The sequence below is a fragment of the Hypoxylon trugodes genome, assembly GCF_022578975.1.
Source record: "Hypoxylon trugodes strain CBS 135444 unplaced genomic scaffold F4822scaffold_2, whole genome shotgun sequence".
Taxonomy (NCBI): Eukaryota; Fungi; Ascomycota; class Sordariomycetes; order Xylariales; family Hypoxylaceae; genus Hypoxylon; species Hypoxylon trugodes.
In genome coordinates, this window is record NW_026250017.1 from 511856 (window position 1) to 524529 (window position 12674).

Here is a 12674-nt window from a genome sequence, read left to right on the forward strand (position 1 = left end):
AATTGTCATGTCAATTTCCTTTTCCATAACTACATGCCTAAGTCCGTTGACTTGTACGACATCGAACCATCTGGATTGAGATCCCACTAATGTCGAATGATCAGTCATCAAGAAACATCGTTTTCGCCTTACTACGTAGTATAATTTTAGAGAACTCATCCAATATGGCGCCGCCAACCTCCGGCTACCCGGCAAGAACTAATATCCTTTCCGAGATCTTGAAACAATCTCGCAGCACAAGGCCAACAGGATAAAAATGGTATGCGCCGATACCCAATTCGGAAAGTCTCGACCTAATCGGTAAGTATCGTCCCTCTTTTTTCTACTCGGTGTTGATGTCTTGGCAAGGGTATTGCAGATGATAATATAGGACAGCAGGGCTTATTTAATGAATAATTAGTCCTATACTATAGATCTTATCTAAAAGCTGACTTAATTACAAACTGTCTAAGCCGTATGAGGTAATATGCTCTAAAGTCTTACTACATGTTTCAATCCCGAAGTCCTGAACATACTATTGGACTTATCCAAATTGGTTTAGTGCTTACCTATTTAGAGATATTCCATTCGATGTATTGATTAGATCTCCGTCGTGTAACGGGTCAACCAGACACAGCTTCTCGGGGCCAGGCACAGACAGGAACAAATTAAATCCTACTGGACAACACAGCCCACGTGAGCCCACGCGAACGAACGATGGCCACTGTACTGGTATACCGCTACCAGCCGTTCTGTCAGCTCCACCTGGTCTAACAAGCCTCGCTTCTCAGCTCCGGGTAAGACGAACCCTTACCATCGAACCATACAATGCCTTATTTTAGATTTGCTCCAGTCAAAATCGGCGGGGATGGTGAAGATAGTATGGCATACATAGTAATAGGCTTATTAAGACGAAGCAATTCGATTTGTATATATCTAGGACACTGCCATCATTAGTCTCTTCGTTTCAAGCTAAGATCTACATCCATCAAGCTCTTTTCCTATTTTCCTTTCTTTCCTTCTTCTATTCGCATAAATATTATATATTTTATAGATTTCTCAACAGTTTTTTTTTTTTCCTTGTGTGGCTGCTTCAGATTGGTCGTCGTCAGCCAAGATGTTTTTTTCCCTTTGTGCGCTCGCCCTTCTCGGGCAAGCTGTGCTAGCCACACCCACGGGTAACCGATACCCATACGGCAATGGAACTACCGCTCCTATCTCCAACTTGAAGGCCTGCGTTCAAGCCGTCTTCGGTAACAACGCAAGCCAGCGAGTTGTAGATGCCAACGATGCCACCTACACCGATGCCCGTCTTGGCGAGCCGATTCAGTGAGTTGCCTTGGTTTGGTTCCGAGATAAACAGCCTCTAATAACATCCTACCAGATTCGAACAGTTCCCCGCTCTCATCGCCTACGCTGAGACCGCTTGGGAAGTACCTGCATTGATAACCTGCGCCAAGAGGAATGGATACAAGGCCATCCCCCGAAACGGTGGTCACCAGTATGTAGCTTGCCTGTTTTGGACATATGTCAATACTAATTGGGTTACAGCTTCCTAAGCTACTCCGCCTTGAACAACTCTCTCACCATCGACCTTACCCACATCGACTACATCAACGTTGCGCAAGACCTTCAAACCGCTACCGTCGGTGCTGGTATTCGCCAAGGTGCCCTCTACGCTGGTCTTGGCGAATACAACAAGACCTACGCTGGTGGTATCTGCCCCACTGTCGGTCTTTCTGGTCTTCTTGGTTCCGGTGGTTTCACAATGCAAATGCGATCCCTCGGCTTGGGTGTTGACAACGTCGTCGGTGCCAAAGTGGTCACTGCTGATGGAAGACTCCTAACCGTTTCTGAGAACGAGCACCCCGACCTATGGTTCGCTCTCCGAGGTGGCGGTGGATCGACCTACGGTATCGTTGTCGAATGGACCCTTAAGCTTGTCACCTTCCCCCGATCTGCTATGGTCTTGTTGAACTGGACCGACACTGAGTCGCAATTCCCTGTTGCCAAGCGCTTCTTCGAGTGGGGCCCCGCCGCTCCCAAGGAGTTGGGTTCGCAGATCAACGTTTATAAGAACCGTGTTGAATTCGTCGGCTGGTACCTAGGTGGTTCCAAGGAAGAGCTCCAGCGCCTCATTGACGACTCTGGTCTCCTCAAGATCGGCAAGCCCCAGGTCTCTATCGCCGGTAACTGCAACACTGACAACTCGCGTCTGTGGGGTTACGGTATCAACGAGTGCATTGCGGATGCTCAGGTCGAACCCCTCGTTTCCAACCTCAACACTGTCCAACAATCCTTCGCTCAGGTTGGCAACTACCCTCAATTCTCCTTCGATGAGACTACCAAGAGAACCGACTTGCCTGCCGCTTCTCCCTGGCCCCGATTCCGCCGCATGTCCAAGTCTTTCTTCCTTCAGAAGTCTAAGCCCCTCGAAGACTCTGTCCTCCAAGAGGTTATCGACCAGATCCGCCAATTAGATGACGCCTCCCAGGTTTGGGGTGAGTGGCACGCCTGGAACATCTCCGACGCTTCTACCACCTCTGCCTTCGCCTGGAAGTCTCAGGCCTACGCCCACCTTGAATTCCAGGTCCACGGATCGGAAGACCCCACCACTCAGAAGACCTATGAGAACTGGTTCGACAACCTCGAGTCGTTCCTGCGACCAGCTGTTGGGTAAGCTTACAACACCATCCTAATCTAGTAGCAAACACTAACCATTTCTTATAGCCAAGCCTCTTACTCTGGATACATGGACAAGGGTATCTCAACCAACCACTTGACTTCTTACTACGGTGACAACGTCTGCAAGCTCATCGGCATCAAGAAACGCTGGGACCCGGAGAACTTCTTCACCAACCCCTACACCATCCCGACTTCTGCCCCCGAAGGCATTAACTGTTAATGAATTAATACGAGTTTGGACCTCTCGTAATGGGTAAACGGTTTCTTTTTCATGTACTAGCATTTTTTCAGCGCGAGCGAAAATTAGACTGTATCGGTTACCTTGGGACGGGAGTTGCTTGGCTCACACATTTGATATCCATGTAAATTATACTTATCTGCATCTACATATTCATAAAATTTAAAACTGTTGTTTATTCAAATTTTCGACTTGATCTGCTTTGATGAATGCATTTTATGAAAATTCATAATTATAATAAACCAAAATTGAATGCATGATAAATCGGCTAGGAGGCAATTCCTATTATTCCTAAATTGGTATGTGCCAAGTTGATCGTCACATGTACTAGCCCCCCTATACTATGGTGAGATAAAGGATAAAAAATGACATTTTCTACGACCAATCTCAACGAAAAGCATCAAGACATGGATACAAAGTGGTAGATGATCATGTTGTATTAAAGGGAGTGATAGGGGATAACACGTAAGCTGGCTGAAGCCATCATGCAAGTTCCCCTCCTGAATATCCTAGCAAAACATCAATTAGCATCCTAGGAAGCGTCACCATCCCTTAAGCCCTTAAGCACTAGGAAAGACTCCTTGCTTTCTCATATCCTCGATCATCTTTTCGGAAACGGCCGTGTCGATGAATTCGACAATGCGGGAGATTTTCTTCCCATCATCAGAGAAGTCGAAGTACCAGCAGATGTCAATATTCCCTGTATCCTTGCCACGAAGCTTATTGATGTGCGTAACGTAAGCACTGCCCTTGCGCTTAATAGGGTCGATAGTAATTTCGTGGATTTCCGCACTTGTCGATTCCATGATGGACAATTCTCCTTTCATACGTGCCTCGTATTCAGCGTTGGATTCCTCAGCCTTCACAAAGGGGTAGGCGACAGGGAAGTAAGCAGGCTTTAAAAGCCTTTTGCAGTCGGGGGTGAGGGATGCAGAGATCCTAGTGACATCTTTTTCACGGAGCGCCACAGTGTAATCGTTGAAGAACGCTTTGAGCGTAGTCTCCAATGTGGTGTGCAGGTCGTTTAAGGACGCCATGACTTAGGTGGGGGTCAAGTCAAGTGAGACAATTTGTGCAAGTCGATAGAACAGGAGTTAAGGCTAATAATTCCAAGCCAATGAAGATTTAATTGATGCAAGGACGGTTCGAAATGAGATGCAATACTATCTGAGCTACAAACAAACGTAAGTTACTCGACGGCTTGGATTTATATACAATTTCTGATGGTTGAGGGTCGCGGGGTAAGAATATCTGTGCCTCTTTCTTACTTCCTGGGCGAATAGACGGAGTCCCGCGGCGAACGTGTATTACATAAGGATGGACAAATCAAATCAAAGAAATATACCCCATTTGACGTTTTTACGATATGTCCGACGCAAATTTCATACAATATTTGCTTCAGAAAGCCCTCTTTTTCTCCATTGTAGAAACCCGCGACGGGGCTTGGCTAATATACCATTGCGCACCTTCATGTCCGTACCGCTATTCGGGGTAGAGGACCGCTCCGAATGCCCGAGAATAGTAGTATGGTAGTCCGAAATGTCCGAAAGCCCGGCGCACGTTTCGGGAAAGTTTTATAGTAGCACACATCCCGAGAATGGGATTATGTAGACTTGATTTGTTACGCTTTGTCTGTTGAGTATATTTTGATGCGATTTGGAGCTAGAACGGGTTTTCTAGATACCTGGTATATAATGGTAGGGTTACATAACTATAGTAATAAGTCTATCAAAAGATCATCACCAGTTGGAACAGGACTGCGCACCAGTGGAAATGTCAATCTTACATTTTGCATGCGAAGTACAAGTTTTACCAAATTCATGGATAATTGTTAACCCCATAACTACTTCAAGACAAACCGGTCCTAGGTTATTGATACTGTAGACACGACTTCATAACCAACGTAAAGCCATTTTATTGTTTAAGAGCTTTGCTATCACTTTGAACTTTTTAGTATAAAGGACTCCCTCAATAGACATCTTTAGGGTTAAGATAATTTAATTCGCATGGAATTTCCATTTGTACTTATGTGAGGATCTATATGTTATATTTTATCTTATGGCGAATGTTTATTTCTATACCTGAAATTAAGGTAGCTTTAGACTGTAGTTCTAAAGGCACGCCTCCTCTTCTGATTTAAAAACCATGTTACTACCAAACATGTAACTTATTAGGCTCTAAGGTATAAATATTAAGGATCCGAGTTGGATTCGAGGTTGTGTTGGCGTCGTGTTATTTGGTCACACAATCGTAATGGGCGTATTCCCACAACGATTATTCGTTACCGTGACTTTAAGATAGTATCTCCTTTTGAGAAGTCCATATCTATTCTGATGCCCACCTTAGATTGTTCCTGTAACCCTTTTGTGGGATACGAGGCTGCTAAGGGCGATATTGATGCCTAAGTCATGCCAGGCCTTTGCAGCTCTTTTTGAATGAGCTGGCCATATAGAGGGGTGATTAACACATAGCTGCGCGAGGAATTTACTCGAAATCGTGACGAAGATCCATATATACACCCATAATCTCGATTTCATTGTGTCCTAACCCGAGGCCTCCTATAGTAGCATTAAAGGCATAATACATTTTGTGATGCGGGTTTTTCTTAATACTAGATTATCGATGGTTTCTAATGAACCTATGAATATTTGCCATGTACTTATGTAGCTATACCCACATAAGTATCGTCGCCCCTAACCAATAGCCCGTATATCGCAACATGTACGTTTGTAATATGTACGACACTAGTTTTCTATAGAACAAACTTGCCTTATCTTCAAAGTTTGGTAATACTAACATATGAACTATCCCTATTGCCCCTATTCGAGATGACAATACAGAAATGGAAATGGTTATCTCCGATATAGTCATGCTGCTCAGCCACCTACCCCGGATTTCATGAATGTGGCTGGAAGTAAGATTACTAGAAGTACTTAAGTATTTTGCCCTTATTTATTCTAACTTGTGCATCGTTACATGTACTACACAAGATGTACTTGTGGATGTACCCTTGCCCTCATTCTCAGCCAGGCGGCAGGGCAGACACTTTGATCATACCACTCGTAAAAATGGGCGATTATTCATTCTGTAGACATCTCACTGCTATACGCTAGGTGCATATAATGTCCTAGCTGCAATCTCCTAGCCTTCTACCGCTGGGTTGAAAAGACTCCACTTATTCGCCTTCGTAGCTCTAGTGTATGGCACGGTATATCGAGCGCACGGTTTCCAAGACTACTAATAATAGTGGCTTGAAAAAGTCGACATGTCGTAATTTAATTTCTGACATACATACAGGAGTACACAGATCCAGTTGCTCAGTACAGTATGTGGTCCGCACTGAGCTCACGTCAGAACTAAAAAGACGGCATATGCGACGCACCGAATTCATGTCGGAGTTTTTTTTTTCTTGTTTGTACCTTTTTTCTACGCTAGGCTAAGCTGGGTACGCCGCAGCCAGGGCATCATATTCTTTCTGGGTGACTGGGGTAACACTGCCATGCTTCAGACCAGTGGGGAACCCTGACGTGCTGGACTTTTTCCAAGCTAATGTACGAATATCCGTTGTCTGGTAGGGCACATATTGCGTGTAATCATCGAGAAGGAGATGGTAGAGTCCAGGCGTCACATTATCGGCGAACGATGCAGGACCTTCTCGCGGAGTATCCGACGTGACCAAACCCACGCGAGTCCAGGTGCCAAATAGCCCATCTGAGGTAATCTCCTGATAGATCTGACTGGTTGACTCGTTCTTAGCAAAGCGGGCGTATGCACCTTTCGACCCCAAGTACTGGAATTCCTGATCGATTAGTCCCGTACCCGTGGGCGCCCAATAGTCTTTGGGCTCACTGAAGGTGGCAAAGTCTTTAGTGGTGGCGTATCGGATGCGGTCGAGAGTTGCCGTTCCCGTGTGCTTCGTGTCGGAAGCGGCATAAAGGCGCGACGACCAAAAGAGATAGTATTGCGAGGTGGCGTCATCCCATACAGCTGATGGCGCCCACGCCATCCCCGCTGTGGCATCTTCCACGCTGCGAAATAAATTAGTATTGGAAAATTGGTAAAACTACGAAAATGGGGGTCACGTACGTTCTCAATGAAGGTCCGGACCAATTGACTAAGTCTGTCGACTTCCAAATCACAAGAGAATGGCTTCCTTGCCTTGTCGCCTTATCCCACGAGAATCCCGACACATTGATGTCGAGGTCTAGGTGCAAATTAGCTACAATGAAGCACTTGCAGAGATTGAACGACATAGTACTTACCAGTGGCTAATAAGTAATATTCAGACCGGGCAGAGTTTGTAGCGAGGAATATGTCCCTCACACCCTTAGTGCCAACAGTCGATGCCAAGACCGGCTTGCCTTTATTCAAGAAACTGAAGCTCGTGGCGCTATTTCCCTTCGACAAGTGAAACTGGACTTGCGGAGTGGCGTCTGAGAAAGTGGAGATAAGGTAGCCGACATAACTCGAAGACTGTCGTGGCGTGGGACTTGCGCCTATAACGCTGGCCAGCGCTGTTACGAGAAGGGTCAATGCGTGCATTTCGTTTTAGCCTGTTATCTTATGTGACTGGTAATCAAAGTCTTCCTCTTCAGCACGTCCATTGAGATCAATAAATACAAGTCGTCAAGCATACGAGTACGTGTACGAGGTCTGTTTTGTTGTCGCGATCTATTTTCCGGTGGACGGAGAAATTGGAGAAAGCGCGTAGACAGCACCGATGGCGATGTTACGGTAAATCTGGTTTGGATGACGGCGTCGCTAACTCCACCCACTCAATTCGGCATCCACGATGGGGACATGCGGAGAACCTGGTATTCGCTACACGCGCTCCAATCCGATGCCAGAGTCTGCTTTAATCGGGCAGTCAATATATATCGCCATCGATCACGTATCCTAGCCCATGGGGAGAATTGGTCCAGAAGCAGTGCGTGGGGCTGAACGTGCGAACCGAGGTGATATCATCACGAGCTATCTTGGAACGTCAAAGACTTGAGTGAGTGGACGGAATGATATGTTCTTCATATTCCATATGAGTTCTATATTCTAATGGGTATTTTACACCAGTTCCCAAACCAAGCCAAGTCCCAAAGTTACCCATTAATTGCAAGCGCCCCTATCCCAAGAGTTTCTCGTCCTCCTCTTCGCCCTCGAGGAAAATCTCATGACCGCTCCCTTCGTATACGAGCATAGCCGACACGCATCCGAGCGCTGAAACAGCAGCGACGGCCCACCAACTAGCACCAACTACCCCTATTTCCAATCCCACACCATACCACCATCCACCAACAACCGGGCCAACTGTCCTGAAGCCGGCCGAGACACTTTGTCCCAAGCCATGGACAAGTCCCAGTACACTCGGATGCGGGCTACAATTATTCAGCAGAATGATACTAGCCGGCAACGTAATAGTGCGCGCCGTGACCTGTAGGACCTGGATCAAGGCCATGTAGATCCATATCACGGGTCCGGACGCAGGCTCCGGCGGTGCAGACGACGAAGGTAGAACCGCTAGATACGGCGTGAGGAAGTATGCTATAGGAAAAAGTGGTAGAAACCATTGGAAACCACGCAGAGTGCCGAGGCGTGCATGCACAGGCGGATACAGGAAGATCTGAAGCCCCATGCCTAGGATCCCCAAGATGGACGTCGCAACGCCGACCGTCGCTGCAGGCATACCCAACCCACCCATGAAGTTCCACGGTAGCGAGCGCGATGCAGTTTCTTCCGGCGACGACCTTGGTGTGGATAAGAAAAGCGTCCATAAGTTGGTGAAGGCGCCAAGCTGGAAGTCGTAGAATGCTTCGGTGATCAAGGTGAAGATAACATTGCGCGTCCATACCCGTCTGAATGGCAGTGTCTGACTACTCTTCTTTGGTGGTTGGAAGGGTGGTTCGTCATCGCTTTCCCTGCCCTCTGCCAGGACGCCCGGTGAAAGTTGGGTCTGGAGCCTGAAATACTCGTCTTGCGCAATATACTTCTTGAATAAGAGGCTCTTTAGCTTGGCTCCGATGAGCAACCCGATATCCTCCTTCCCTTTCCTCTTTTTCGACGTCTACAACCATGTTAGCTATCATTCAGGGTAAGACGCAGCGTGGACATTGCTTACCTCTTCGAGCGCAAAGAACACAATGAGCGTCGTGATAGTCAAGGTAACAGCGTTGAGAACGCTCGGGAGGGCATAGGGGTATTCTGCAATCCAATTGAACCCCCAAACCGCGCCTTCACCGAAGAACCCCGGAAGCGTTGTCGCGGGATCTGCTAGCAGACCTCCCATTACTAAGTGGATATTAGTCATGATGATGCATTGTGTCTCCTAGATGATCGCTCACAAGGTCCTAGAGTATTCGCGACGCTAAAACTAATAGGAAGTATTAAGAAAGCTCTCGATTGGTATTTCCTTTCTACTGTGATCTCTGCTATCATGGTCCGTCTATACGACGTCAGTTATAGTTACGGCAATCGACGAGTCGCAGCTCGGTGCATCAAGGGGTGTCTAACTCACATTATCCCAACAGTACCATTGATACCACCACCGGCAGCGCGCCAGAATACAGCCCAAGCGAAGCTAGTCGCGAAGCCATAACCAATGCATGATATAGCTGTTCCGAATAGTCCAATAAGAAGTACATTTTTGCGACCGCACCAACTCGCATCCGCCGCTTTACCCCAGAGAAATGCCGTTAATACCTGTGCGCCAGTAAAAGCGCCTTGTAATATGCCAGCTTGGCTTGAAACCTGCGAATCCGATAAAGAATCGTCGAGGCTCTTCAATTGAAAGAAGACATAAGCTTGTAAAGAAGCGACTTGTAAAAAGTCAACTAAACGACATAGGAAAAGAATTGCTAGCTGGTCTTTCCGAGGTAACGACATCCATGTCGGGTTCAGGGGCTCATTCTTGGGCTTAATAGACGAAGCGTCGCTCTCAGTATCTTCAAAGTCGAACTCCTCTGGGGCCTGTAGGCTATCGGTATGTCTCTTCTCGGCGTGTATCAAGTTGACCGAAGTCGTTCTAGCATGTCGCGTCTGGGCCGAGCGCTGGTCCATCGTTACATTAAGACTAGGAGACTAGACAAGGAAATAATTCAAAGTCGAGTAAATAATAGAGATAAAAATGAAGGACTCGAAATAGTAACACGAAAAGAATACACACAGAAAAATTAGATCATTTCTCAACCATTAAGGATATCTTGCCTAAAATCAAGAAATATTAAGCATATAGAGAATTAAAAGGGAATAAGGAGGATGGACATCCAATAACTCCGCCGGTCGCTTAAACCACTTACTCGCACATTATCGCCGACCACGCGGCAGCGGCCTCAGGGCTACGTATGAACGCAATACTCCATAAAAAGCAAAGCCGCAGTCCTCCACCAGTCGTAAATAACGACGCGCGAAACTATGAAGCACAATTTGTGTAACTGGGATGGGTGGCGCAGAAAATGGTAGGCGTGGAGCCGGCGCCTAGTTTGGAAAAGATCTTGCCCCAGGCCGCGTGTCAACGTAATGCTCTGCACGATAGCACGGTGGAGACCACCACTCACAATTAACGTCTAGCAGCCACGCCGGTTCTTGAAACCTATGCTCATTAATCGTCAGCAGTCGTTCCGAAACATGGCTTTACGACCGAGTTACCCAGAGATTTGCTTAAGGAATTCTCTAAGATGGTGCCCCCGGCAAATGATTGGGTCTGGCCCTAGTATGATCGTACCAATCTACGTATCAATGTGCGTAACATTCATGGATGCACCGTAATAGGAGTTAAAGAGTGTGGATTGATCTTGGAGTGATGTTCATTACGTGGGATATCCCCCAGTTTCTCGGTGCTCGGTTGTCTTGCACATCTCAAGACCCGGTTGTGTGAATGTCAAACTGAAGCCAAGTCGTGCAATACTACGATGCGGCGGTCATGGGCCTTCATTCTTGTCGCCATCGGCATTGCCAACGGCCTACCTTCTAAGGTTGATCCTAATCCATATGACTTTGGTTATGAGCACGATGCTTATGGGCCGCATCCCCTATCGGTCTTTAAGTCTGCAGCTGAATTAGAGGTACCTAAACTCGATGTATTGCAGTCAAGCAAAGAATGCGAGTCGTCTCTATATACACTCCTAACTCCCCGAGGCGGCGCTACTCGTGAACCGCAAACGACTATCCTCGACGGCAATGGCGATTTAATATGGACATCGAGTTGGCGCGGGCAGCAACTATATAACCTCATGGTCCAGGAGTACAGGGGCGAAAAGTACCTAACTTTCTGGGCCGGAAACGATGCCGTCGGCGGACATGGCGCCGGGACCATCATCATGGTAAGCTGCATATCGCATCTGACGATTTTCTCTTAATGCTAATAAATAATAGCTGGACAAATCGTATGTCTTATTTAAAGAAATCAAGGCAGCTAACGGCCTCGATGCGGACCTACACGACTTCCGCATCACCGAAGCGGGGACCGCTCTAATCACTGTCTACGAAATCGTCCAACGAGACCTTTCTGAGGCTGGAAAAAACCACATCGGCCCGGTGTGGGATTGCCTTATCCAAGAAATCGACCTCGAAACCGGACAAGCGATTTTTCAATGGCGCGCATTGGACCATTGGAGGTTATCCGATGGCTTCAGAGACATCGGCGATGCAGGCGAGGGCAACAATGCGTACGACTTTTTCCACATGAACAGTATTGCCAAAGACGAAAGAGGCAATTACCTCACTTCAAGCCGATACATGCACAGTTTGACATACATCAACGGCAAGACTGGTGATGTAATATGGATCCTTGGCGGCAAGAGGAACATGTTCAAGGACCTTTCTAATGGCACTGCTACGAACTTCGCCTACCAACATGATGCACGATGGTCTGGTAACGATACAATTACCCTCTTCGATAATGGAGTTGATGACGTGCATCGTGATATTGCGGATACCCGTGGATTAAAACTCAAGATCGACGAGAAAGCCCTGACAGTGTCGGTGGTGGCAGAATATTTCAACCCCCACAAAATCCATGGAGTTTCTCAAGGATCATTTCAATCTTTATCCAACGGCAACGTCCTTCTCGGCTACGGAAACTCTGCAGCATTTACAGAATTCACCAGCGACGGCGATGTTCTCTGCGACACACATTTCGGCCCAGAGAGCCGATTCGGAACCGCAGAAGTTCAATCCTACCGAGTATACAAGTACGAATGGCATGGCCAACCGTTAACAAAGCCATCATCAGCATTGCGAAGAAATAGTTCGCGACATTGGAATTTTTACGTCAGTTGGAATGGTGCGACCGAAGTGTCTAAGTGGATACTTCAGGGCGCACCAGGACCCAACGCCACCGACCATGTGTGGAAAGAAGTCAATCGAACAGATAGGTTAAGTTTCGAATCTGCTTTTGAACTACGCAAGTCATATCCGCGATACCTGAGGGCAGTTGCTGTGCATTCCAAAGGGCACATGTTGGGTGTTAGCGAGCCAGTCGATTCAGAAGAAGTAAAAGAGCAGGTAAGACATCCCAACATTACTTCTATGCGGAAATTATTTCGGCTAATATTTCACAGATTGTATATACATATGGATTCAATTTTACCGACGACGAAGTTTGGATAACAGAGATCGCGATGGCGGTCGCTTGTGTTTTTATTTTGGGCGCTCTTCTACGGATGGGGTGGATGGCATGGGTTAAGCGATCAGCGGTCTATTCACGAGTGCCAACTGCACCAAATTAACTATGTAAACTAGTCTAAATTTAATTTCCTATGTTTTTGATATTATATTAGATTTT

The 12674-nt window shown here is 46.8% G+C and overlaps 5 protein-coding genes across 5 annotated transcripts; 2 read left to right on the top strand and 3 right to left on the bottom strand.

Moving 5' to 3' along the window:
* The first annotated feature begins 959 nt into the window (after window positions 1-959).
* On the top strand, window positions 960-3122 carry F4822DRAFT_109040 (uncharacterized protein). The gene is made up of 4 exons (XM_051452438.1): window positions 960-1308; window positions 1364-1480; window positions 1531-2655; window positions 2710-3122. The coding sequence occupies exons 1-4, from the start codon at window positions 1097-1099 to the stop codon at window positions 2882-2884; spliced, it is 1629 nt and encodes a 542-aa protein (XP_051317681.1). The 5' UTR covers window positions 960-1096; the 3' UTR covers window positions 2885-3122.
* On the bottom strand, window positions 3084-4305 carry F4822DRAFT_388865 (uncharacterized protein). The gene has a single exon (XM_051456919.1). It carries the CDS (start codon window positions 3937-3939, stop codon window positions 3463-3465), a length of 477 nt encoding a protein of 158 aa, XP_051317682.1. The 5' UTR covers window positions 3940-4305; the 3' UTR covers window positions 3084-3462.
* A 1946-nt stretch (window positions 4306-6251) lies between these two features.
* Window positions 6252-7547, bottom strand: F4822DRAFT_109062 (glycoside hydrolase family 43 protein). The gene is made up of 3 exons (XM_051452440.1): window positions 7165-7547; window positions 6989-7106; window positions 6252-6930 (listed from the first exon to the last, which is right to left on the bottom strand). Exons 1-3 carry the CDS (start codon window positions 7442-7444, stop codon window positions 6339-6341), a joined length of 990 nt encoding a protein of 329 aa, XP_051317683.1. The 5' UTR covers window positions 7445-7547; the 3' UTR covers window positions 6252-6338.
* A 383-nt stretch (window positions 7548-7930) lies between these two features.
* On the bottom strand, window positions 7931-10124 carry F4822DRAFT_109060 (MFS general substrate transporter). The gene is made up of 4 exons (XM_051452439.1): window positions 9408-10124; window positions 9235-9335; window positions 9012-9181; window positions 7931-8957 (listed from the first exon to the last, which is right to left on the bottom strand). Exons 1-4 carry the CDS (start codon window positions 9947-9949, stop codon window positions 8019-8021), a joined length of 1752 nt encoding a protein of 583 aa, XP_051317684.1. The 5' UTR covers window positions 9950-10124; the 3' UTR covers window positions 7931-8018.
* Window position 10125: 1 nt separating this feature from the next.
* F4822DRAFT_109070 (ASST-domain-containing protein) lies at window positions 10126-12673 on the top strand. The gene is made up of 3 exons (XM_051452441.1): window positions 10126-11211; window positions 11264-12394; window positions 12451-12673. The coding sequence occupies exons 1-3, from the start codon at window positions 10801-10803 to the stop codon at window positions 12616-12618; spliced, it is 1710 nt and encodes a 569-aa protein (XP_051317685.1). The 5' UTR covers window positions 10126-10800; the 3' UTR covers window positions 12619-12673.
* The last annotated feature ends 1 nt before the right edge of the window (window position 12674 follows it).

Bases quoted from the DNA above. Each gene is read 5' to 3' on its own strand.
- F4822DRAFT_388865 (XM_051456919.1), bottom strand. From the start codon at position 3,939: ATGGCGTCCTTAAACGACCTGCACACCACATTGGAGACTACGCTCAAA.
- F4822DRAFT_109040 (XM_051452438.1), top strand. From the start codon at position 1,097: ATGTTTTTTTCCCTTTGTGCGCTCGCCCTTCTCGGGCAAGCTGTGCTA. The intron at 1,481-1,530 runs GTATGTAGCTTG...ATTGGGTTACAG, and splicing joins CCCCGAAACGGTGGTCACCA to CTTCCTAAGCTACTCCGCCT. The intron at 2,656-2,709 runs GTAAGCTTACAA...CATTTCTTATAG, and splicing joins TTCCTGCGACCAGCTGTTGG to CCAAGCCTCTTACTCTGGAT.
- F4822DRAFT_109062 (XM_051452440.1), bottom strand. From the start codon at position 7,444: ATGCACGCATTGACCCTTCTCGTAACAGCGCTGGCCAGCGTTATAGGC. The intron at 7,107-7,164 runs GTAAGTACTATG...ATTTGCACCTAG, and splicing joins ATATTACTTATTAGCCACTG to ACCTCGACATCAATGTGTCG. The intron at 6,931-6,988 runs GTACGTGACCCC...TTTATTTCGCAG, and splicing joins TCCGGACCTTCATTGAGAAC to CGTGGAAGATGCCACAGCGG.
- F4822DRAFT_109070 (XM_051452441.1), top strand. From the start codon at position 10,801: ATGCGGCGGTCATGGGCCTTCATTCTTGTCGCCATCGGCATTGCCAAC. The intron at 11,212-11,263 runs GTAAGCTGCATA...AATAAATAATAG, and splicing joins GCGCCGGGACCATCATCATG to CTGGACAAATCGTATGTCTT. The intron at 12,395-12,450 runs GTAAGACATCCC...AATATTTCACAG, and splicing joins CAGAAGAAGTAAAAGAGCAG to ATTGTATATACATATGGATT.
- F4822DRAFT_109060 (XM_051452439.1), bottom strand. From the start codon at position 9,949: ATGGACCAGCGCTCGGCCCAGACGCGACATGCTAGAACGACTTCGGTC. The intron at 9,336-9,407 runs GTGAGTTAGACA...GACGTCGTATAG, and splicing joins AATGGTACTGTTGGGATAAT to ACGGACCATGATAGCAGAGA. The intron at 9,182-9,234 runs GTGAGCGATCAT...ATATCCACTTAG, and splicing joins CGCGAATACTCTAGGACCTT to TAATGGGAGGTCTGCTAGCA.